Consider the following 26,953-nt stretch of genomic DNA (forward strand, 5'->3'; position numbering starts at 1 on the left):
GGATGAGGGCAAGGGTTGACTGATAAATGTGATGAAAATGTTTTTTATCCTGCTTGTGGTCACAGTCACATGACAGGTATGCATTTGCAAAAGCTCACAGAAATGTATAAGAAGAGTGAATTTTACTACATGTAAATTATAAACCTGAATAACCTAATCCTTTAAAAGACTAATTTTTTACTGTGTAAGAAATTAGTATATTCTGAAGGAAATACTAAAAATACTGAGTTAGAGTGGTCCAAACTGAGGCGGTTTCACTTACTTCTCAAGTACACAGTTTTTATTTATATATTTCTAAACATATACACAAAGAGAAACCAAACAAACCAGGTACTTTAAAAAAAAAATTACTCACCGTCTCATTTCCAAAGAGTATGTCAACATAAGGCATAACTTTCATCAATGATTCCTTGTAGAACTGACTAATAAATGGTGCAGACAGATTCAAAGTGAAAATTCTGTTGTTTTCAGAAGCATGGTGAGCCACTTTTAAAACTGACTCTGGGGAAACTGTGAGAAAAAAACCCTGGATAAAGAAAAAAAGGAAGGGAAATTAGAAATGCTATCTCCAGAGAGTCACTCTCAGTGAGAATAAAAGAAACCTATACAAAATACAAAAGCCTATATAATGTAAACCTTAAAAATACAATTATAAAATGCAAGGCAGAAAAAAGAATTTGATGAGGAGAAAAGTTTATCACATGAGTACTATATGCTTGATATATGCCATTACATTAGAGAATAAGACATTATTTATTTCATATTAGATTTGTATATTCAATACTGAAAGAATTCTAGGAATCTACATAAGAAAAAATATTTGAAAGGTCTCATTCAGGACAATAATTACTTTTAAATCAGACAAATAGTAATGAAGGCAGATTAGATCCTTACAGCTTCTTACAAACAGTTTGGATTCTTATTGTCAGGAAAGCTATATTTAAAAATACTATTTATCTGTATCTTAAACATTAGTAAGTCTTTTAAAATATATATTTACGCTTTCTAGATGCAATAAAGTATAAGCGAAGACATGGATGCTTATATGGAAATCTGGTTTGGATGATGCGCAAGGAAATGAAGGAGTACACAAAGGGCAAAAGAAGATAAAAGTTTGAAAGCCCAGCTGAGTTAAGAACACGAAGGGCCTTGAGTGGCAGTTCAGGAGTCTATTAGGTGGAGTGGGGATGAATGAAGGGTAATGAAGTTTTCCTTGAAAGAAAGGAGTAACAAGCTTAATAGGAGAATTCAAGGGAACGTTACTCTGGACAGCAACAGTCAATAAAAGCCTGCTTTCGGCTTTGTAAAAGGAAATCATACTGGGAGTATTACATACTGGACTTAGCAATTGTTTAAGATGTGGGAGACAAAGAAAAAAGAGTCAAAAGATTACTAAGATTTTAAATCTGGTTCTACTATTAATAGAAATAGAAAAATCCAGGAATTCCCTGGTGGTCCAGTGGTTAGGACTCTGTGCTTCCAATGCAGGGGGCACAGGTTTGATCCCTGGTCAGGGAACTAAGATGCCACATGCTGCGTGGCACGGCCAAAAAACAAAAAAACAAAGAAAAAAAATAGAAAAATACAGAACAAGACCTGGCTTAGACGTCAAAGAGAGTGTTTAGTTGTGGTCATACTACATTTGAGGTGTTAAGGGACTTCCAAATATATCAGAAAGCTGGACTCAGGAGAAAGGCCATGGAAGAAGGTGATGGTAAAAGAGGAGTTGTAATTACCAAGAAAGAAAAGGTAGAAAAAGAAGAGGGCAAAGGACAGAATAGAGGAGAACCAAAATCAGGGGACAGAGGAAAGGAAAAAAGTAGAGTACAAGAGGAAGGCACACAAGAAGAACAGAAGCCATGACAGAGAAACCCAACAAGGGAAACTTTAAGAAGATACTTAAAGGCACTGAAGCTATCAATGGGTAGAGAGGAAAGGACTGAGCCAAAATCATAGGATTTGATGGTTAGGAGAAAGTACTTAAGGTATGAAGGTAAAAACAGATAGTTGTTTAAAAAGGAATGGTGAGAAAGTAAGGGTAAAGATAAATTATTTGGGGAGTTTTATCCGTGAATAATAATAGAATCATCTAAAATTCACTGAGCAATTCTTACAATCCAGGCACTATACTAAAAGCTCTATGTATATCAACTTAGTTATCATTTTTTCCTTACATAAACCTATGAGGTGGATATTGTTATTATTCTCTTTTTATGAATAAAGAAGGCAAGATAGGAAAGTTAAGAAAGGTTTCCCAGATCCTAGAGCTTATGTGTGATGGAGTTTGAATTCAAGTGACTCCAGAGATAATTACCCTAGTTTTAGTAGATAACAGAGAAAAAAAGAGCAAAAAGATAATTTTAGTGGCAGAAGGGGAGTAGGAGAGTTGTTTTTAAGAACAGGGAAAGTTTAAGCATTTCTGCTCTTCAATGAAGGATCTACTGGAGAAACAGAAGAATGAAGAAGCAAGAGAGGGATGATAATTAGAGCAAGGAACCAGAGGAAGTAGGGAAATGGGAACGAGAAGAGAAGAGCTACCTTATGTTAGAAATAACCATCAAAGTGTAAAGGAAACTTCTTTTAAAAGTTACAAAAGAGCTATTGAAATATTCACTTATAACTGAGGGACTAACCACTTCTATCTTGCAAACTCAAAGAGTTTAAAGAGAAACAAGATTTTTTTCCTATTATTTTCAAACTTCAAAATGAATATTAAAAGAACACTAAAAAATTAATTTTCTGGCAGGAGTCATGTGTACTGGGATCCACCTTTGAAGGGTTTCTTGTGCTTACAAATTCTGAAATATTAAGAGAATTTTATACTATAATTGTCTTTTACTAAAGTACTGCTAATGAAATTCTAATAAAAACGTTTTCTTATCACAGTAACATAAAATTTTCTCATCATTTAAAAATTCTAAGCCATTAATTCTTTACCAATATTCAACTGTTCTAAAAGGAAACAAGTCTTAGTCTTAGGTAACATCATTTAATGTTTTCATCTTACTTTTTAAACCAAATACCATGTCACTTGCAAACTATGAGCATCCAAGCTGCTTTGCTATTTATGTCACTTGGAGAATTAAAATGAACAGTTTCTATAGCATCTTGTCTCCATAGTAATATGTATGTACTTGCTTTTTAGTCTTTCATTTAATGAGGAGAGTTTAAAGCTCCCCCCCTCCCTGTTTCTCCCCAAACTGTTTCAGCATGAAATAAAAACCTCCCAGAGCTAGCATTCTGCCAGCTGTGGATTAACCACAGACAGCCATAGAATGGTTTACATAAATAGTAACCTGGTCAAATAATTAGGCTTCTCACCAACTTCAGACTGAAAATTTGATCTGTGCTAAAATACATCTGATTGTAATTTAAGGTACAGAACAGTATGCCCCAGAGTCTAAATCTGGCCTCATTCCAAATGTGTATGTTGTATGTGTGTTTTACTTTAAAATGCAACACAAGAGAATTGTGATGTGGACAGTAGAACTTCCATTTTCTTAATTTTACAAAGAATACACAAAAAACCATCAGCTTTTAACTGAGGCAAATTCACAATTTAAATTAATTCCATTTTTGAATGGTTTCTTGTTTTTCTTTAAGTAAATATTTAGTATTTAAACAATTTAGGATTTGTGCTTAGAGTGCACAGACTTAAAATCGATGCCAACCATAATTTTTCTTTCTAGATTTATATCCTTTGCTAGGCCACATGTTCCAGACCATCGTATCACCAAAACAAAACTGTTATAAAAAAATTTTTTTTCAAGTAACAGGTTTGTAATAAAAACAGGCCAATAATTTATAGAGCTGTAGTTTAGAAAAATACTCTATATAATCAACAAAAATCTTGTAATTTTCAAAATAGGGATTTCAGTAGATACAAGAGTTAGCGCTGCTACTCTTTGGCCCTAGGACCAATGAAAAGCAAAGTAGATTCTAACACTTAGAGACTGGATAATATTAATCAGAATTAAGGGTGAAGTGAGACAATTTTATCCATTAAAATGGAAACTGAAACAGAAAAAAAAGGCAGGAATAGGAGGAAAGGGGAAAGACCAAGACAGAGCCAAAGAACCATTTTTATCAGAGCCAGACTTAAAGCCTGGAAATCTCAAGTATGTAGATTTCTCATTCAGCCACACTGAGGATTTCTCAGGGTAGTTTAAACATGGGGGAATGTAAGTAATTGAAATATTTAAAATACTAAAAGACAAGAAACTCTTCATTTAAAATCACATCAAAAAAAAAAAAAACCAAAAAAACCAAAAAAACAAAATACCCAGGAATAAACTTAACCAAGGAGGTAAAAGACCTACACTCTGAAAACTATAAAACACTGATGAAGGAAACTGAAGATAATACAAAAAAAATGGAAAGGTAGTCTGTGCTCATGGATTAGAATAATTAAAATTGTCAAAATGTCCATACTACCCAAAGCAATCTACAGATTCATTGCAATCTCTGTCAAACAACCCAAGGCATTTTCCACAGAACTAGAACAAATAATCCTAAAATTTATATGGAACTACAAAAGACCCCAAATTGCCAAAGCAATCTTGAGAAAGAAGAAGAGAGCAGGAGGAATCATGAGCCCTGTCTTCAGACTATACTACAAAGCTACAGTCATCAAAACAGTATGGTACCGGCACAGAAACAGACACATAGATCAATGGAACAGAATACAGGGCCCAGAAAGAAACCCATGCACTTATGGTTAATTAACCTATGACAAAGGAGGCAAGAATATACAGTGGAGAAAAGACAGTCTCTTCAATGAGTGGTGCTGGGAAAACTGGACAGCTACATGTAAAAGAATGAAATTAGAACAGACTCTAACACTGTATACAAAAATAAACTCAAAATAGATTAACCTAAATGTAAGACTGGATACCAAAAACTACTAGAGAAAAACAAAGGCAGAATACTCTTTGACATAAATCACTGCAATATTTTTTGGATTTGTCTCCTAAAGCAAAGGAAATAAAAGCAGAAGTAAACAAATGGGAATTAACTAAACTTAAAAGCTTTAATACAGCAAAGGAAACCACTGACAAAACGGAAAGACAACCTACTGAATGGTAAAAGTTTGCAAATGATATTACTGATATGGCGTTAATATCCAAAATGTTATATAAAGACCTCATACAGCTCAATATCAAAAAAATAAGCAATCCGATTTAAAAAATGGGCAGAAGATGTGAATAGACATTTTTCTAAAGAAGATATGCAGATCTACAGGCACATGAAAAGATGCTCAATACTGCAAATTATTAGAGAAATGCAAATCAAAACCACAATGAGATATCACCTCACATCTGTCAATATGGCTATCATCAAAAAGTCTACAAAGAACAAATATTGGCAACGATGTGGAGGTAAGGAAGATTGTATACTGTTGGTGGAAATGTAAATTAGTACAGCCACTATGGAAAACAATATGGAGGTTTCTCAAAAAACTAAAAATACAATTACCATATGATCCTACAATTCCAGAGCTGGATATATATCTGAAGAAAACAAAAACACTAATTCGAAAAGATAAATGCACCCCAATGTTCACAGCAGCATTATTTACAATAGCTAAGATATGAAAGCAACCTAAGTGTCCATCAACTGATGAATGGATAAACATTACTCAGCCATAAAAAGGAATGAAATTCTGCCATTTGCAACAATGTGGACAGACCAAGTGAGAATTATACTTAGTGAAATAAGTCAGACAAAGAAAGACAAATATTCTATGTTATCACTTATATGTGGAATCTAAAAAATAAAATGAATGTAATAACAAAACAGAAACAGACTTGCAGATATAAAAATACAACAGTGATTACTGGTGGGGAAATGGAAGGGGGGAGGGGCAAGACAGGGATATGGGATTAAGAGATACAATCTACTATGTATAAAATATATAGAGAGCTTCCCTGGTGGCACAGTGGTTGAGAGTCCGCCTGCCGATGCAGGGTAAACGGGTTCATGCCCCTGTCCAGGAAGAGCCCACATGCCGCGGAGCGGCTGGGCCCGTGAGCCATGGCCGCTGAGCCTGCGCGTCCAGAGCCTGTGCTCCGCAACGGAAGAGGCCACAACAGTGAGAGTCCCGCGTACCGCCAAAAAAACAAATACAAAAACAAAAAACAAACATAAGTAATTTATTGGGCTTCCCTGGTGGCGCAGTGGTTGAGAGTCTGCCTGCCGATGCAGGGGACACGGGTTCGTGCCCCAGTCTGGGAAGATCCCACATGCCGCGGAGCAGCTGGGCCCGTGAGCCATGGCCGCTGAGCCTGCGCGTCCAGAGCCTGTGCTCTGCAACGGGAAAGGCCACAGCAGTGAGAGGTCAGCCTACCGTTTAAAAAAAAAAAAAAAAAAATATATATATATAGATAGATAGATAGATAGATAGATAGATAGATAGATGTATACAGGCAAGTACATATTGTACATCACAGGGAAATACTGCCATTGTTTTGTAATAACTTTAAATGAAGCATAATCTATTAAAATATATAATCACTATGTCGTACACCTGAAACTAATGTAATATTGTAAATCAACTATACTTCAATTAAAAAAATAAAATACATAAAATATAAAAAAAAGAAACGTGGTAGTAACTTGATTATGAAGAAATGTTGGTGAAATTAATATATTAATACCACTGATGGGAGTGAAACTGACACTTGTTCCAGAAAATAAGTTGAAAATACACACGAGGAGCTATAAACAAATTCATATTCTTTGACCCAATAATTCTACTTCTGAGAGTCTACCTTAAGGAAATAATCCAAAATATGGAAAACATTCATTTAGGAACATATCAGTATACTATTTATCTGACCGAAAACCTAGGAACAATATATTCAATAATAGAGGAATAAATAGTCAAGTAAGAACTGGCATATATACCCATTCTAAATCTGGCTACTGATCATTTATTTTTTTAAAAAATATTTATTATTTATAAATTCTTTATTTATAGCTCTACATTTATTGGGTGTTTCCTTATGCCAGGCACTGTGGTAAACACTTTACAGCCTATCTTTCTTTTCACATATCTATGGTCTTTAAGAGGTGGGAGCTATTGTTTGTTTCTTTTTTTATTGTCTGCGCCACGTGGCATGTGGAATCTTAGTTTCCCAACCAGGGATTAAACCCACACCCCCCGCATTGGAAGTGCAGAGTCTTCACCACTGGACCGCCAGGGAAGTCCCTGGCTATTGATCATTTAAAATGTGGCTAGTGCAACTGAAGACCTGAATTTCAAATTTTATTTAATTGTAATTTAAATGTAAAAAGCCACATGTAGCCAATGAGCGCATGGAATGTGGTTAGTGTGACTGTGGAACTGAATTTTAATTTAATTTAATTGAAAAAAAATTCAAAATGGAAGGAATGTAAAATATTTTTCTGCTAAACACAATTTTATTGTTTTGGTAGGCTACATTTCATTTTGACTGTTGACAATTTAGTGACTGAGCTGTGTTATAAATGTAAAACAGACACCAATTTCAAAGACAGTATAAAAAAGAATGTTAAAATATCATTAATTTTATATGATTACATGTTGAAATGAGAATTATTTTAGATATCTGAAGTTAAATAAAATATATTAACTTTAGCTGTTTCTTTTTACTTTTTTAATGTTGCTACTAGAAAATTTAAAATTGTTTATGTGGCTTGTTTTATATTTCCATTGGATAGTGCTATTCTAGAGAATACTTTGAAAATAATAAAAGTGATGATTATGAAAATAAGTGGCAAAGTGGAAAATGTTTATAATACACAAATGTTAAATGAAACGTAAGATATACAAGTAGTAAGTATAAAATATGGTTATAAACTATATTATATCAATAGGAAAAGAAAACTGGAAGAGAATATACCAAAAGCAAAAATGGTTAAATTTCAGTAGAAAAATTATGGATAATTTTAATATTTTTATTTTTCAAATTTCAGTGAAGTGGTTTGATTACTCTCTGATAAAAATAATTTAAAAGATAAAAATATTTTGTTCACTTGAATTAAATCTTTGTTCAAAGAAAAGATGTTTATAAATAGTGAGAAGTTTAGTTCAAAAAACAAGAGTAAGAACAGATCAAGAGCTGGGAGTAAGTCTATTATTTCTTCAAGTAGATAGACAGCTTAAAAAGGAACAAACTAAATATGAAGTGACTTTAGTAAATATAAACCACTATTCATAGAAGCAAAAGAGAAAATAAATAAGAATGTATAGTAACAGAAAAATATTAGGACAACTAGAGAACCCCACTAAACCTCGACTATAACTGATGAGAGATGGCTGAGAGTACCAGATGGTGTATCTCAAGATGTACCACAGTTGTCTATTCTAAAGAACATAATTAGTATGTTTTCCATGCCATAGTAATACTAGTCAAGACAATGGGTTGAGAGAAAGAATAAATTAGAAGCCAAAAATAACAAATACAAAAACCATATAGCAAGTTTTCTTCCCTTTAATGAGTCGTACATGTTTTGCAAATCTCTCATAGAGTATAAAATCTATTTCCTTGTAGGAGTGTGAGGATCAAATACGATTTTTTTTTTTTTTGGCTGCGTTGGGTCTTTGTTGCCGTGCGTGGGCTTTCTCTACTTGCGGTGGGCACGGGCTACTCTTTGTTGAGGTTTGTGGGCTTCTCATTGTGGTAGCTTCTCTTGTTGCAGACACGGGCTCTAGGCATGCGGGCTTCAGCAGTTGTGGCTCACGGGCTCTAGAGCGCAGGCTCAGCAGTTGTGGCACATGGGCTTAATTGCTCCGTGGCATACAGGATCTTCCCAGACCAGGGCTTGAACCTGTGTCTCCTGCACTGGCAGGCGATTTTTAACCACTGTGCCACCAGGGAAGCCCCAAATGTGAATTATTATAAAACATACTTCCTATTTGCTTGTAAGGAAAATGACTTTGACAAACATTAAGATAATGTATAAATTGTTTACTATTACAATGTTATGATATGCACTACTTCATAGTAATGACAGCAAAAGAATCACTACAAGAAGAAAGCCAGAACAAATATACTAGTGATACTGTAATGCTTATGTTACCACTGACTGAATATAATGCATCAGTGGAAGAGGATAATTCACCTAGATCTTCCTGCCTGTGTGGCTCCTTTTGGAAGCATCAATAAAATCACCTATTCCACATATATTTTAATCTTTTTCAGGATTAAAAAACCTGCAATCTTACCTATACCATGAACATAGATGTCAGCTTTTCTTCCATCCGAAATAAACACCTCAAAAAGCATGTAATAGGAGGCAGCAAGACATAGTAGAAAGAAGATGGGTTTTAGGGGGACATACATGAGGATATTTATCACAGCTTTGCTGAAAGTAAAAGGGAGTGTGAGGCATTCTGGGAGTCTACTTCTAGGGGAAAAGATACAGAAAATGTGGTGAATGCACACTATTATATAAAGATTTAAAGTAATATATTAGAAACATATACATCATATTGTATATAGTTCATCCTTTTATATGTTCTGTATAATGTACACACATGTGCGCATACCTAAAACATCATGATACACTTTTCAAGGATGCAGGACACATATCAAACACATTGGAGCACCCACGGTGGGGAGGAGAATAGGATTAGGGATCAGGAATGATAGGAAAAACTAAAATAATAAGAGAGGAGCCATACCTAAGCCATATAATAATAATCCGTCAGGATCTGAGATGGATTCACTCAATTCTCAGCACCACAGAGTTTAAACAAACTAGTATACTTATTTTTAACAGTTTTGCCAGTCTTGGTACTTATTAGATACATGACTTGTGCTATGTAACTTCCCTACGTCTCATTGTTCTCATCTAAAAAATGGGAATAGTAATGGCTATTACGGTTGGTGTGAAAATTAAATGAATGCTTAATACAATGCCTGGTATGTAGCATGCACTCCATACATATTAACACTGTATTAACATTATTTCTGTAGTAATATCAAGAGCATTAGAACGTTTTGTTTTTCCGTTAATGTTGAGTTCTATGTTATAGCTCTTAGTTCTAATGCTTATCAAAATTATGATTTTTAACTTGAATATAGAGCTTGGTATTTCCTTTGAAATACAAATACATAAAACAAGATCCATCATTCCCTTTCCAAAAGCTCTCCCTGCCTCCTCTCTCTCCTTGATTTAATCATCCTATATCCTGCTGACAGATTAATCACCCTAATCACTCTTATTTTACTAGTAAATTAAATCCAAATGCCTCACACCCCAGCATTCAAAGCTCTCCACAATAGTACTCCAATGTACAGAGCACACCAGCTGTAACCTCTATTACTCTACAATGTACGTCCTTGCTTCAGTCATACAGAATGATTTGCTTCCCCCCAAATAAATCTTCTGAGTCTTTATGTTGTTTCTTCTATCTGAAATATCCACTACCTCCACCTGTTGGAATTTCACCCCTCCATCAAGGTCCACTTAAAATCGAACTTTCATCCCACAAAGTCTTACTGCAGTCCCACTAACACATGTATTCGTTCTTCTTTGAACTTCCGTTATATTATGAAATAAATAACCAAGGGTATTTATTTTATTAATATAAGCAACTTGCATTTGTCTTACCTCCCAAACTTCATTGTAACCTTAAGGGCAAGAGTAGTTTTTATTTTTATGTTTGCTACAGCACAAAGAACAGTGTACAGTGTACAGATAATTTAAAAATATCTGATTAAATTCTTACTGAGATTCTACATAAATTCCCATGTAACTGAAATGCTATTTTGTTTTTTTTCTTTTCTTTTTTAATTTTTATTGGAGTATAGTTGATTTACAATGTTTTGTTAGTTTCAGGTGTACAGTAAAGTGAATCAGTTATACATGTATATATATCCACTTTAGATTCTTTTCCCATATAGGTCATTACAGAGTATTGAGTAGAGTTCCCTGTGCTATACAGTAGGTCCTTACTAGTTATCTATCTTATATATAGTAGTGTGTATATGTCAATCCCAATCTCTCAATTTATCCCTCCCCCCCTTCCCCCCCAGTAACCCCATGTTTGTTTTCTACATCTGTGACTCCATGAAATGCTATTTTTGGGAAAAAAAAAAAAAAGGACTGCTGCATTTTCACATGTTAAAGGAAGAGTATATTTATTTTAGAGTTGGACAACTCTCTAGCTCAAAGAATCTGAACTTTCTCAGTTCACAGCACCCTTAGTGAATAAGTAACTTTTACATGGTGCCCTAAGAAATACCTAACAGTTCTATTTTTTGTAACAGTCAGGTCTGAGCAACTTAGTAAGTACTGATAATCTTAACAACTTAATACCTGGTTTGAAAAAATAATGTATATAAACTGAAAAAAAATTTTTTTTACTTCATTCAAAAACCACCACAACATTTACTAATGGGATATGGTGCTGATGATGGGCACTGCACAACTCTTCAAGCCTTGGATTCTAACTGAATAGTGCAACCCTCATTTCCTGTTCTGCACTGATTTGCAGGATTTTTTTTTTTTTTAATCACAGCAACCATTCCCAAAGATAGGACATCATCCCAAAGGAATGCATCACAATCTGATATTGAAGATATGCATTACCCTGATATATAAAATACCCTATGGAACTCTTGTGAGTTTGTTGCAGGACCGTAGGGTGTCTCAGTGTACAGGCTGGGAACTGTGGCTCTAGTTGAAGAAAATACCGTGATAAGTATTTTTATTTGAGAGAGTTAAAGCCCTTCTTGGGCATGATTCATAGTATTTAGAAAATGTCAGTAATTGACTCTGCATGAGACAACAAAAGTAAATCGGAGTATAAGGGTGGCACTCTGGAGAGCAGAGGTAAGAGGATTTGATGAAGAGATGGACCCCAATTAGATGATAGCAATGGGTACCCTGAAGGTAAAATATGGCCAATGAAAAACTGCCTTTGGCTGGGATGCCCTAACAACTTTGGTAATGCTGATACCTAGTAAACAATTTTAATTTGTTTCTTATCCTATATAATGTTATAATCTTTCTCCATTAACTTAAACCTTCCATAAAAATTAGTTCTTCACTTCCCAAACAAATATGTACAATTTTCTGTTCTGCTCAATGAAGTTTGAATCTAAGAATTATTAACTCTTTGTCCCCAAATCAAATGTCCTATCAATTACATCTTTAGAAATTCTTACAACTATACTCTTTCCCATTAATATGTATACAACATTAGTATTAATCTTCCATTAATACAACCCTCATTTGCCTTGTAAACATTACTGCAAGAGTTTCCTGTTTTGGCAAAGTTCCTTTGCTGAAAAACCTTAAATGGCTCATTTCCTAAACAATACATCTCAAATTTCTGACATGGCATCAAAAACCCTGTAATTATGACAGTAATCTATCTTGTCTACATTTTCTCTGATGATCCACCTTCAAGAAACTTTTACACTGACCACACAGAGCTTCTAGCTACCTTAAGCAAAAATTCTATATTTCCCTATATCCTCTGCTTTGCTGGCAATATTTATTCACTCTGTAGAATCTGTTCTTCACCTTCCACTTGGACAACAAAAGCAAAGATTGCCAAATGTTTTCTGTTAAAGGCTCAGTAGTAGGTATTTTAGATTTGTGGGTCATATGATCTCTACTGCAACCACCCAACTCTGCTGTTTTAGTACTAAAGTGGGTATATACAATACATATAAGCATGAGCATGACTGTGTTCCAATAAAACTTTATTCACAAGAACAGACAGTGAGCCAAATCTGGCCCAGGTGACATATTCTGCTGACCCATGAACTGAAGGAAAAGAAGGAAATACACACTACCAAGTAAAAATACCACTCAGATAAAAGGAATATTGAAGAGAAAAATTAATAGGAAATCCAATATAGTATGATAATGACAGTTAGCTTCCTCAAAAGAATAAAGGGCATGAAGAAACTGAATGTCAAAGTGGGCTTAGAGAGGAGAAAACAATATACAGTTGATCCTTGAGCAACAAGAGTTTTAACAGCACAGATCAACTTATACGTGGATTCTTTCCCAATAAATACATGTGAAAGTACTGCATGATCCCCAGTTGGTTGAATCCAATGGATACATATGCATGCATGTGGAGGGTCGACTGTAAAGTGATATGCAGGGTATATTTTTAAATTTTTATTGGAGTATAGTTGATTATATGCAGGTTTTTGACTACATGGGTTGGCACCACTAAACTCCCACATTGCTCAAGGGTAAACTGTAATTATATTTCCTGATGTCCTCCCCTGAAATGAGAACACAGACTATTTTGAGGCTAGCACTAAATCAACACAAGTTACTTACACTTGAGTAGAAGACTCAATCTCCAAGGGATACAAGTTATCTTGTTTTTGTAGTTGCTGCTCTCTATCTCCACCCCTCAACCCCACTCAATGCTTCTCCCTAGGTGCCTCTGAAGATAACTGTTGAAAACAGACCCTCTATCTGCCATAAGCTAGGCAGAAACACTTATATAATTTTTATACCCTGAGCGTTCTTCTCTGTTGGAGAAACAAAAATTGTCAAGTGGTAGAAAGCTAACCAATTGTTTGAAGACTTTTTTTTTTTTTGTGGCCACCCCACATGGCATGTGACATCTTACTTCCCTGACCAGGGCTTGAACCCACATCCCCTGCATTGGAAACACTGAGTCTTAACCACTGGACGACCAGGGAAGTCCCTTTGAAGACTTTTTTGAACTTTCAGAAATGAATCATAATCATGGTAGAACCAAAGGGTTCACAAACCAGACAACTGTGGACTAGTATTAAAATATATGCCTTCTCTGATGTATTGCAGAGAATCCTCTTTTAACTCAAGCTCTGGCCTGCTTTTTGGCAAATTATTGAAACAAACACCTGCTGTTCCTGCATTTTTAATAAGTGGCACAAATGAAGCTATGTTTCTTTGTTGTTACTTTTATGTATAAGTGACAACTGGAGTAGTATTTCCCCTAAAATATCTAAAATAGTAGCAGATAATAGAGCAGCATGTCATAGCTTAAAAAAAAAGTGACTGGACTAGAAATTCAAGATTTCAAATGCTGGTCTAGGTTTTGGACAAGCTACCTTGAAATACTTGAGTGATATATTTAATCTTGATGAACTTCAGTTTCTTCATGACAGGAGAATGGGTGGATCATCTTGAGAAGCCCCTCCATCTCAAAAATTCTGGAATTCAGTTAGGTTTTAAGTTAACTGATTTTTTTCCCAATTGAGGTGAAATTTACATAAAGCAAAACTAATCATTTTAAGGTGAACAATTTCATGTGGTCATATTCATAATGTTGTACAACCGTCACCTCTATCTAGTTCAAAAGCATTTTCATCACCCTCAAAAAGAAACCCCAAAGCTATTAAGTTACTCCACATTGTCCCTAGCTCCTGGCAGCTACCAATCTGTTTTCTGTTTCTGTGGATTTACCCATTCTGGATATTTCAAATAAATGGAATCATACATTATGTGATCTTTTATGCCTGGCTTCTTTCACTTAGCATAACATTTCTGAAGTTCATTCATATTGTAGTACATAGTAGATTTATTCCTTTTTATGGTCGAATAATATTGCATTGCACGGATATACCACAGTGTGTTTATCTATCTGGCTATGGACATTTTTTTTTTGTTTCCATATCTGATTTTTTTCCTGTGGATTAAAGTTAATACAATTGTACATTCATGCTGTGGTGGTAACAACTTCCACATTATTTGTTTGACTGCTTTTCTCAGTTGACTCTTTCATAATACAAACACAAAGGCACAATCCAAAGAACACTTACTTTTATAATAGTTTTAAACAAATGTGAAGAACAAATTTTAAGTATTAAACAAGCTATCTGAATATGGATCAACTTGAATATATTTTCATTAAAGAAAATTTTTCAACACTGTCTCATTTTGATGATTTTTAAAATAATTTTGGAAGCAATAAATAACATAAAAAAACATGTACATATTGAAGTTGTACTTTAAAAAAGATCTGGGGGCTTCTCTGGTGGTGCAGTGGTTGAGAGTCCACCTGCCGATGCAGAGGACATGGGTTCCTGCCCCGGTCCGGGAAGATCCCACATGCCATGGAGTGGCTGGGCCTGTGAGCCATGGCCGCTGAGCCTGCACGTCTGGAGCCTGTGCTCTGCAGTGGGAGAGGCCACAACAGTGAAAGGCCCGCGTACCGCAAAAAAAAAAAAAAAAAAAATCGGAAGGGATATTCTGAGGGAGGATGTCCCTTTTATCCAGAAATTGACAACTTTTAGTGAGCCACAAATGCAACTTGTAACTTGTGATTCATGTAACTAATTAACTGAGGATTTACTGAAAAATTAAAAAACATAAAATTCTACCTAAGATGGGAAAGTTTATGAAATACATAAACCAGGCTCTGAAAGAGAAGGAATAGAGAACACAAGTGATCTGTAAGAAACTACAGTGAGATGGTTGTTCTTTTGGGTCATATTTTATCTTGAAGTGATCTTTTAGTTGTTTCTTAATGTAATGCAAAGTAGTGATTTCTCTCCCTTACTACTGGACAGAGTTGTTTTAAATCTGAGCTCAAAAATGGAGAAAATGCAACTATGCAAAAATAAACAATTGCTTATTTATTTCTATAAAAGTATTACTTTATAAATGGAAAATGACTAAGCTGAAAGCTATTGCTTTATCATTCTGAGTGGTCAGTGTTTCTGTTTTTGATAAAAGCCAAATTTCAAACCATTTTCTGTGACATAGAAAAGAGCTAGACTGTCAGTAAATGCACTTATATTGACTCTGACATTTTCTTCTTAGGTGCTTCCAGCATGTCGAAAGGAGAGGATTGCTTTTAGACTTGAATAATTTCTTTATTGCTGAAGCCAACCCTGATTGCTGCCAGATTAGTATCTATCCACTCATAACAGTAGCACAAGAAGTCAAAAAGGTATAGATAGCCCTTACTGCTAGATACGAAAGCTTCAGGACATTAGTAGCTTTGGATGTTAATTATCTTATTTTACAGATATCATGTATCACTTATACATTACTTGTCTTCTGGCTGTTATTGTTACACGATTAGATATAATTTTTAAAATAAGAAAACTGACTAAAATGCATATTTAACACTGATATAGGACAGCAGTTCTCAAAGTGTAATTCTCAAATCAGCAGCTTCAGTATCACCTGGAACTTCCTAAAAATGCAAATTCTTGGTCCTCCCCCAGACCTACTGAAAGAGAAAGTGTGGGAGGGACACAGCAAACTGTTTTCACAAGCCCTCTAGGTGATTTTGATGCATGCTGAAGTATGAAAACCACTGATTTAGAATAATGAAATGCCTACTCATTACCCTTAAGACTTTTATTCCATCACAGAGCAACTCAAAATCTTTACGAAAATGGCAAAAAGGGGGGGGGGGGCCGCCACAAAATATAAAACTTGGCTGTAGTGAAGGAAAAAGAGTTCTGTTTCTCTGTTCCAAGAGGTAGCACTGATATTATCTAGATTAAAAAAAAATCAGAATTAGTTTCCCTACAGCTATGGCATTGGCCTGAACACATCCTGCTATTCTGATTTATATATTGGGCATCTGAGTATGAAAACAGGGTTCTGCAGTTAAAAATATTTGATCTATAAACCCATTCTGCAGATATGGAAATTAGAGCCCAGAGAGGTTGCTCTATTTGCCGAAGGTCATACAACTAATGATGTGAGGAGGTAGTTGCACTCCAGTCTACTGACTTGTATGTCTGCTTACTTGTTTATACACGACACAATTCATGTTCCACAATTAATGAGGAAACTTTGAAAAAAAAGGATGAGGGAAAATATAACTCAGAACAGGTTAAGACTTGGTAGGAATGGACCTAGAGACCGTCATACAGAGTGAAGTAAGTCAGAAAGAGAAAAACAAATACCATATGCTAACACATATATATGGAATCTAAAAAAAAAAAACGGTTCTGAAGAACCTAGGGGCAGGACAGGAATAAAGATGCAGACGTAGAGAACGGACTTGAAGACATGGGGAGGGGGAAGGGTAAGTTGGGACGAAGTGAGAGAGTGGCATGGACATATATACACTACCAAATGTAAAATCGATAGCTAGTGGGAAGCAGCCGCACAGCACAGGGAGAGCTCGGTGCTTAGTCTTTCATTGAAGAATGCACTGATAAATAGACTGAACTTGCTACTGAGGAGTTGTTGAGGACAGCATAGTCTCCTGTATTAATCCGTGTTCAATGTTAAACACCACATGAGAATATTTTAGAAAGTGGCTATTAAAAAGAATGCTTAAACTATAAAATAACTACAAGTAAAAGGAGAAAAATCACCAAATTCCACTGCAAGATTTTCTTATATTCATGCCCCACCACCATGCCACCATGAGGCCTTGTGGAGAGCAAAGGTAGTTTGAGAGAAAATGTTGGGTAAGGAGAAGAAAGCTGGTAACTGGTCCTCAGGTCAATCTAAAACCACTGTCAGAAAGATGATGTCCACCCTAAATATGAAAATAGTTAATAGGTATCCAGGTAGATCAGAAGAGGAATTTAAAAGCACAAAAATTTGAAGGGGCACTCTATGAAATGCATACTTTCTAAGGGAGAAAATAGGCAAAAAAGAAGCCCCTTTGGCAATTGAGTCATGAAGAGAATAAGAATCAAAAGGGGCAAAATTTAGGGTTTTGAAAGAGAGCACAAAGCAGGAGAACTCACAATCCCTAATCCCTTCACAAAACAAACCCACTGAAAACAACTCCTGCCCCCCAACCCCCAAACAAATCCACCAATAAATCTGCACTTTGATATACTGATGGAAGAGGACACTATTATACCAGGAGTTATTTAAAGCACCATAATAACACACACACTCTCTCTCTCTGAATAAGAGACAGAGTAACAGATAGCTAGCAAACATCAGAAGTGAAAATCAACACATTTCAACTAAGGAAAATTCCATAAAGGAAAACCAACCATGAAACAAAAGAAAATAACAATTTAGTACCACAAATGGAATTAAGTATACTCAAGCAAGCATCTGAAGATATGAAAACTTACCATAAATCTGAAATTCAAAAACTTAAGAACAGAAATAAACAAAAAAAGACTGAATTGAACTCAAGAATGAAAAAGGAAGACAAAGGTTTCTCAAGAAAGAATAAATTCAAATGAAAATGTAATAACGGACACCAAAAAAAAAAAAAAAGACAGGAAAGTAAAAGAGAATGAAAATGAAATAATAAGGAAGTAAAAAGAGACAGAGGAAAATAATGGAAAAGGAAGACAGAAAAAGGAGGAATAACATTCATATTGTTTGAGTCCCTAAAAAAATAATACAAGTGGACAGAATTAATATTTAAACTATAGTCCCAGAAAACTTTTGAAAAATAAGAAAGGACCTGATTCTAGACATTGAAAGAGCCCATTGGATACCTGGGAAAATTAATAACCAACAATGAGCAACCTAGAGATATATCAGAGTAAAACCATTAGATTTCAAGAATAAAGACAAAATTTTCCAAACATCCAGTCAAATAACTTAAAGGCAAGATAATTAGAGTGGTATGAGACTTTTCAAAACTAACATGTAAAGCAAGGCAACACTAAAACAGCAAATTTTTAAAATCTCAATGAAATAAAGAGTCAATCAAGGATTTTTATATCCAGCTAAGCTGTCCCTTAAATATATTAAGACTACAGAAAAACTGTTTCAACACACAGAATTCAGGGAATTCTGTACCCACGAGTCTTTCTGAAAAATTGTTTAGAGGAAGAGTTGTTTTTTTTAATTTTTTTTTTTTTAACATCTTTATTGGGGTATAATTGCTTTACAATGGTGTGTTAGTTTCTGCTTTATAACAAAGTGAATCAGTCATACATAAACATATGTTCCCATATGTCTTCCCTGTTGTGTCTCCCTCCCTCCCACCCTCCCTATCCCACCCCTCCAGGCTGTCACAAAGCACCGAGCCAATATCCCTGTGCCATGCGGCTGCTTCCCACTAGCTATCTACCTTACTACGTTTGTTAGTGTGTATATGCCCATGACTCTCTCTCGCCCTGTCACAGCTCACCCTTCCCCCTCCCCATAACCTCAAGTCCGTTCTCTAGGAGGTCTGCGTCTTTATTCCTGCTTTACCCCTAGGTTCTTCATGACATTTTTTTTCTTAAATTCCATATATATGTGTTAGCATACGGTATTTGTCTTTTTCTTTCTGACTTACTTCACTCTGAATGACAGACTCTAGGTCTATCCACCTCATTACAAATAGCTCAATTTCGTTTCTTTTTATGGCTGAGTAATATTCCATTGTATATATGTGCCACATCTTCTTTATCCATTCATCCGATGACGGGCACTTAGGTTGTTTCCATCTCCGGGCTATTGTAAATAGAGCTGCAATGAACATTTTGGTACATGACTCTTTTTGAATTTTGGTTTTCTCAGGGTATATGCCCAGTAGTGGGATTGCTGGGTCATATGGTAGTTCTATTTGTAGTTTTTTAAGGAACCTCCATACTGTTCTCCATAGTGGCTGAACCAATTCACATTCCCACCAGCAGTGCAAGAGGGTTCCCTTTTCTCCACACCCTCTCCAGCATTTATTGTTTCTAGATTTTTTGATGATGGCCATTCTGACTGGTGTGAGATGATATCTCATTGTAGTTTTGATTTGCATTTCTCTAATGATTAATGATTTTGAGCATTCTTTCATGTGTTTGTTGGCAGTCTGTATATCTTCTTTGGAGAAATGTCTATTTAGGTCTTCTGCCCATTTTTGGATTGGGTTGTTTGTTTTCTTGTTATTGAGCTGCATGAGCGGCTTGTAAATTTTGGAGATTAATCCTTTGTCGGTTGCTTCATTTGCAAATATTTTCTCCCATTCTGAGGGTTGTCTTTTGGTCCTGTTTATGGTTTCCTTTGCTGTGCAAAAGCTTTGAAGTTTCATTAGGTCCCATTTGTTTATTTTTGTTTTTATTTCCATTACTCTAGGAGGTGGGTCAGAAAGGATCTTGCTGTGATTTATGTCATAGAGTGTTCTGCCTATGTTTTAGAGGAAGAGTTTTAAAATGGGGGTGAACATTAAAAATATATACATGTACATCTATAACTAAAACAAAAACAGGAATAAATATAAAAGACTAAAGTACACATTTTATATGTTGGGAGAAAGTAGAAATAATGTAACTAACAAAGGGAAGAAAAGAGAGAGAAGGAAACAGAATAAACTCAACACAGGTGATAGATGAGAGTTACAGGATACCAATAAAACCAGATAAACCAGACAGTAACAGGTTAAATAAGAGGACTTGGAAAAGAACATTAGAAAATGTGTAAGTATAACAGTAACCACTAAAACCAAAATATAAATAAACTCAATAAATACACACAAAACATTTAATTTTTAATTTACAAACAAAGTTCTGTTTTTTTTCATAGGCAAACTTAATAAGTGAACTGAGTAATAACATTCAAAAAAGTCATTTCTTCTCTCTAGGCAGGACTACACATACTCAATGAGCAACAAACACCACTGTTTCTGGCAAATAGTAGGTGATTCATAAATGTATATCGAAATGAGATAGATCATTGTTTTTGGCAAATGTTAACAGTATGTTAATATTTTATTTTATTAAACTGTTCTTTTTTTAAAATTTATTTATTTTATTTATTTTTTGCTGTGTTGGATCTTTGTTTCTGCGTGAGGGCTTTCTCTAGTTGCGGCGAGCAGGGGCCACTCCTCATTGAGGTGCGCGGGCCACTCACTGTCGTGCCCTCTCCTGTTGCGGAGCACAGGCTCCAGACACGCATGCTCAGTAGTTATGGCTCATGGGCCCAGCTGCTCCGCGGCATGTGGGATCTTCCCAGACCGGGGCATGAACCCGTGTCCCCTGCATTGGCAGGCGGACTCTCAACCACTGCGCCACCAGGGAAGCCCATGGAGTTGGTTTTAAGACAGCATTTCTGATGCCAGAGTATAGACATTTCCTACAGTCTCTTGTCAAAAATTACCTCAAGGGGCTTTCCTGATTTCCTCCATTATCTCTGAAGGACAATGGAGAGAAGGTACGCTAGGAAAGAACTGGAAAGGCTTCAAGTTCAGGAACTCCAAGCATAAAGGAAGATAGGATTCAGGATGAAGTGCTATGCTGAAATCAGGCCAAGGTGAAGGTGGTTATGTGAAAATCTATAAATTAAATTGTCAGCCCTTCAGACACTTTTCCTGGCTAGCATTCAGGCTCAAGTTCACCCAAACAGAAAACTGGAGGATCCAATCTACACTGGAGAAACTAAATAGCCCTGGAAAGACACAAATTACCTCTCCCATGAAAAAGCTGTCTTTTATTCCAATACTCTAAGAAGGTCAAAACGTCCCATCTTGTGCAAAGTCTAATGAGGTATTTAATGCATCACTACTAAATATAAATGGACAACCAAGATTATCAGATACTTGAGAAGAGTCTCCAACAAAAAGTGAAGATATTAAAAAGGGAATCCCAATGAACAGAAAAAATGGGGGAAAAAATCAAGAGAAAAAGAATGAGAATAGTAAAGGTCATTCCAGGAAGTCAAATTTCTATCACAAATTGCAAAAAGAAAGAATAGAAAAATTGTAGGAAGGAAATTTTAAAAGAAATTACATTTTAAAATTCACCAGAAAAAAAAAATTCACCAGAACTTTCTTACTGTCTAGATTTATAGGAACCAGTAAGTTAACACAATGAATTAAAAGAGACCTATGCCATTACTACTTATCAGGAAATTTTAGAAAACCAGAGATAAAGATAGATTATAAATGCTTTTAGAGAAAAATCATATCACAAACAATAGCTTAGGAAACAAATGAACTGAGACTTCTCAAAAACAACATTTGAGGTTAGAATACAATAGAGCAATTATTTCAACATTCAAAATGAAATATTCTTTCTAGAATTTCATATGCAGCCAAACTATTAATCTAGAGTGACAGTAAATGGTAGAGATTGAAATATTAGGTCTCCAAGTATTTATCTCCCATGTATTTTTCTCAGAAAGTTAACAGAGAATGTGTGCCTTTCAAACAAGAATTTAACTAGGGAAGAACTCACGGGATTCTAGAAACTAAGGATTCAACACAGATCAGCTATGAAAGGAATTTCAGGATGATAGTGAAGGAAAAGTAAAATCTTGAAGCAGAGAAATGAAGGGCCTCAGAAGCAAGGTCTTCAGGAAAAAAAGAAAAAAGAAAGTAAAAAATTACTACTACCTTCTTTAAAATATGAAGTATATAGTGTAAAAAGGAAAGAGGTCAAGTATTTTAAAGCCAATCTTTGAATGTAAAAATGTTTATAAAGGCAAGATGGCAAAATCTTAGTAATTGTTGAACCTTAGTAATGGGTAGATATGGATTCATTATAGAACTTTTGCAATTTTGTGTGTATCTTTGAAAACTTTTGTAATAAAATGAAAATTTAAGGAAATGGAATGCACCAAATGAAATGACATTTTATTTACTTAACAAACACTCATCGAGTATCTTCTGTCTACCAGGCACTGTGAAAAAACGCACTGTATGATCTTTATCTCAGATTAGAACTATCAAGACTTTTATAAATAGCTTAAGTAGTAAAGAAATGTTTTTTCCTTATGCTCATTTTAAGCTGACACAGTAATATTTAACTGATAAAAGCTTACTATTAGAATCCTATGGGGTCATTATTTTGGTGACTCAATGTGTCATTATTTTGAAATAAAAGAAGACATTACATTCCATAGAAGTATACAATTCCTGTAAGTAACAAGTAAAAATTAAAATAGCCACAGATCTACGGGTGCAAATCTGATTGAATATCTGATATCTCAGTGTGTACAATACTACTTCTATCCTAGGAAGCTATCTGTGAGTTAACAGAGAAAAATCAACAGAATTCTCAAGCTAGGGGAAGCTTTGAGGATCATCTTGTTCAACCCTACCAGCAGAAAACTAAGACAAAGATGAACTGAGTGACATGCTCAAGGATAAAACAAAAACAAAAAACTTTGTTATTAGGCAGAGATGAATGGTATTGAAATCTTTGGACTTTTGGATTTCAATTAGGAGATCTAGGCTGAGACACTAGATCAAAGATGTTTTTCCTCTTATTTACTGGCACTATGAAAATAATTTTAACTATTAGGCTCTGAAGCTTTGTTCTAATTTTGGCAACGTATTCTGGAGATCACATACTGCATGGGGATATAATATCTCCGGTACCATCTAGATATAAAGCGAGAATGTAAAAAGACAAAAAGACTGCATTTTCAACTGTAATTTTCTTCTATATAATTTGTGGCTTTGGTAAATCTCTGACAATATTTTGTGGGTTAACATAGTTCTATACTATCATTAATTACATAACATATACCATATGTTGAACTTATTCAAAGTTACTATGTAAGTATCTTTTCAGAAACACATTGATAAAATCTGTATTGCAATGCATGCATAAAGATTTTATTTTGTCAACCATTTTTATCTAATTTGGAAAATCTTTTCTAATACATTAAAAATGCTTATTTTCTTCCTTATTGAAATATTTTCCAAATATAGATGCTATGAATTTGAAAAGAAGGAATAAAGGGAAGGATTTCTTAAGTATAGAGATTATGATCGGAAAAATGATTCATTTTCAGAATAATTGGTTAAATGCTCTAACATGTTCAAAAATATGGGCTAAAATATTATAATAATAAGATAACATTAATGTGGGCCATTTGTGATCCAAGAAACTTATAAAAACTCAAATCATTTTATATGATTTTTAAAGAATCTCTTAGAAGAGCATTTCAACCCCAGTATATTATTCCTATTTACACAAGACTTTTTCCTTCCTGAACTTTGGTGGTCTCAGTAAGTTATATATATAAGGTGTGTGTTAGGTCTAAAAAAGTAGAATCTGTGAATTCCATTTTGACAAGAGTAAAATGGAAATAGGTTTAGTTCTGTGAGTCAGCATTTAGTAGTTATGCACAGAACTTAGGTGGAGCCATCATACTGTGATCCAGTTGGAGAATAATCAGAAAAGTATCCTATCCTGTTCTGATTCTGGCACAATAATAGCAGCATTTTCAGGACTAGATGTATCCCTGTTTCAAAGTATGACTTAGGAAACAGAATGCTATCAAAAATGGGATGCTTACAGAAAATGAAGTCTTAAAATCAGAATTTAATTCAAATCTAAACATTCTGAAGATTATTTTCATATACATTTACACACACACACACACACACACACACACACACACACACACACACACTCTAATCCACTGGATGTACTACATGTATCTGTACCCTTCCCCAACTCATTATCCCAGCTGGCAATGTCTCCTTTCAGCATTTCTCTAATCTTTATCCAAAATTCATGAACTTCCTTTACTGATGCTAATTCATTGAATTTCTCTGAGTAGTATTCTTCTGACACAAACTCTCTGCTAAGTATATCCTTACCTGTTTCTTCAGCTGAAAGCTACGTTTTATATTGTAGAACTCAGTATCTGATTGAAAACATGACTAAGCATATGAGCAGTGTTCTATATGAACTTTCTATATGAACTTCTAATATAAAACGTATGATTACCTTGTTTTTGAGTCAAACTACTACACTGTGAACTCCTCAGTGGCAGTCCAATCTTATAGTCTTACCCTTTCTTAGCAAAGATCCAGGTTTATAACAACAACAGCAGCAGCAGCAACTCTACTTTTTAAAACACTTATAAGTGCTCCAAATATATTAACTCATTTAATCATTACTAAAACTCTAGGAGATAGGTACCCTATTTGATATTTGAGGAGACTAAGGCACAGATGTCACTCACATCAGAAGACTCCCCTGTGCTACAGTGAATCAGGGAATAAACCTGGACAGTTATAGAGATTAGCCACTTTACCACAGCACCTAAATGTTCAATAGTATCTGCTGAACAAAGCTAAGCACTGAATCCCAGTTAGATAAATTAAATGCCTTTAATGTTTTAAAAGGCCAGTTTTCATTAGCATTTAGATGTGAAATGAAAAACATTTTTTGGATTCCTCTATTTCCAGTATCGGAAGTTTGGAAAATTATTTTTAAAAAGTTACCAAGAGGGAAAAATCTTTGCCACATAAACATGATTTCTAAAAATATAACTCATAAATGTTACAAAAGTATATTTAGTGTATTAATTTATTATTATTATTGCTACCACAGTTGAAAATGTATTTTTTACCTTGTAGGTTATTCCTCAACTTTTGGTTTGGAAAAATTAACAAACTTACAGAAAAAGTTGAGAGAATAGTGCAATGAACACTCTTAGAGCATCTGTATTTACCAACTGCAACATGTTTGACACACAGCTTTTTTTTCATCCCTGAACTGCTGGCAAGTAAGTTCCAAACATCATGACCCTTAAGTCCTTTAGTATTTATCTCCTTAAAGACCAAAGACATTTTCCTATATAAACACAAAATATAACAGTGATACAATAATATTATCTAACATGCAGTCCATAGCTAACATTTTTCAACCATCTCAAAAATGTTCTTTGCAGCAAGTTCCTTTCTTCCACTGAAAAATTTTTGATGCAGGTTCAATCAAGAATCAACTATTGCATTTGCTTGTCAAGTCTCTTTCAGTGTCCCTTATTCTGAAAGACTCCTTCTACCCTCTCCCCTGTGTCTTTCATGAGAGTGGCATGTTTGAGATTCTAGGCCATTGTCTTATGGAATGTTCCAGTCAAAACTGGTCTGATACTTCAGTGTTTTAGGCGACGTACAAGGTGATGTTTTGTACTTCTCACTGCATGCCTTGGGAAACACGTTAAGTTATTATTAAAGATGTTATACTGAATCACGTGGTTAGGATAACTCCCTAATCTTTATATAAAGTTCCCTTTCTAACTGATTATATTTAATGACTAAAACTCCTGGTTGGTTAAAAATATATGATTTTTAGATAAGCCAAAAAATATGTTGACTGTGAAAGATAATTTTCTGTTAGAGCTTCAATATACTCTTTCAACTGTTCTACTATTTCTTGCAATTTTCTCTTTGGAACTTCCTTACTTCCATTATTTCAAAAATATGTAAGAGTTATTAATCCTAATTTTGACATTTAGAAATATAAAAATTTAAAAATCTTTTCCTTTATGTTTTTTGTATCTTCCTCAAGAAGTGATTCCTCTATAAAACTCTAAGAGGAAAACATAGGCAGAACACTCTATGACATAAATCACAGTAGGATCCTTTTTGACCCACCTCCTAGAGAAATTGAAATAAAAATAAAAATAAACAAATGGGACCTAATGAAACTTCAAAGCTTCTGCACAGCAAAGGAAACCATAAACAAGACGAAAAGACAACCCTCAGAATGGGAGAAAATATTTGCAAATGAAGCAACTGACAAAGGATTAATCTCCAAAATTTACAAGCAGCTCATGCAGCTCAATATCAAAAAAACAAACCACCCAATCCAAAAATGGGCAGAAGACCTAAATAGACATTTCTCCAAAGAAGATATACAGATTGCCAACAAACACATGAAAGGATGCTCAACATCACTAATCATTAGAGAATTGCAAATCAAAACTACAATGAGGTGTCACCTCACACCGGTCACAATGGCCATCATCAAAAAATCTACAAACAATAAATGCTGGAGAGGGTGTGGAGAAAAGGGAACCCTCCTGCACTGTTGGTGGGAATGTAAACTGATACAGCCACTATGGAGAACAGTATGGGGGTTCCTTAAAAAATTAAAAATAGAGCTACCATATGACACAGCAATCCCACTACTGGGCATATAGCCTGAGAAAACCATAATTCAAGAAGAGTCATGTACCACAATGTTCACTGCAGCTCTATTTACAATAGCCAGGACATGGAAGCAACCTAAGTGTCCATCAACAGATGAATGGATAAAGATGTGGCACATATATACAATGGAATATTACTCAGCCATAAAAAGAAACGAAATTGGGTTACTTGTAGTGAGGTGGA

General features: G+C 34.8%; 1 protein-coding gene across 4 annotated transcripts in view; it reads right to left on the reverse strand.

The window, feature by feature from the left end:
- The window catches only part of ADK (adenosine kinase), a 487,490-nt gene that overhangs the window by 146,650 nt on the left and 313,887 nt on the right, over positions 1–26,953 (reverse strand). For all 4 annotated transcript variants that reach the window (XM_082854024.1, XM_082854021.1, XM_082854023.1 and 1 more), the window contains exon 7: positions 356–526. In XM_082854024.1, the coding sequence (XP_082710150.1) occupies positions 356–526 (171 nt within the window). The remainder of the gene's footprint in view (positions 1–355; positions 527–26,953) is intronic.

This window comes from Leucopleurus acutus (assembly GCF_964270905.1).
Source record: "Leucopleurus acutus genome assembly, chromosome: 14".
Classification (NCBI taxonomy): Eukaryota; Metazoa; Chordata; class Mammalia; order Artiodactyla; family Delphinidae; genus Leucopleurus; species Leucopleurus acutus.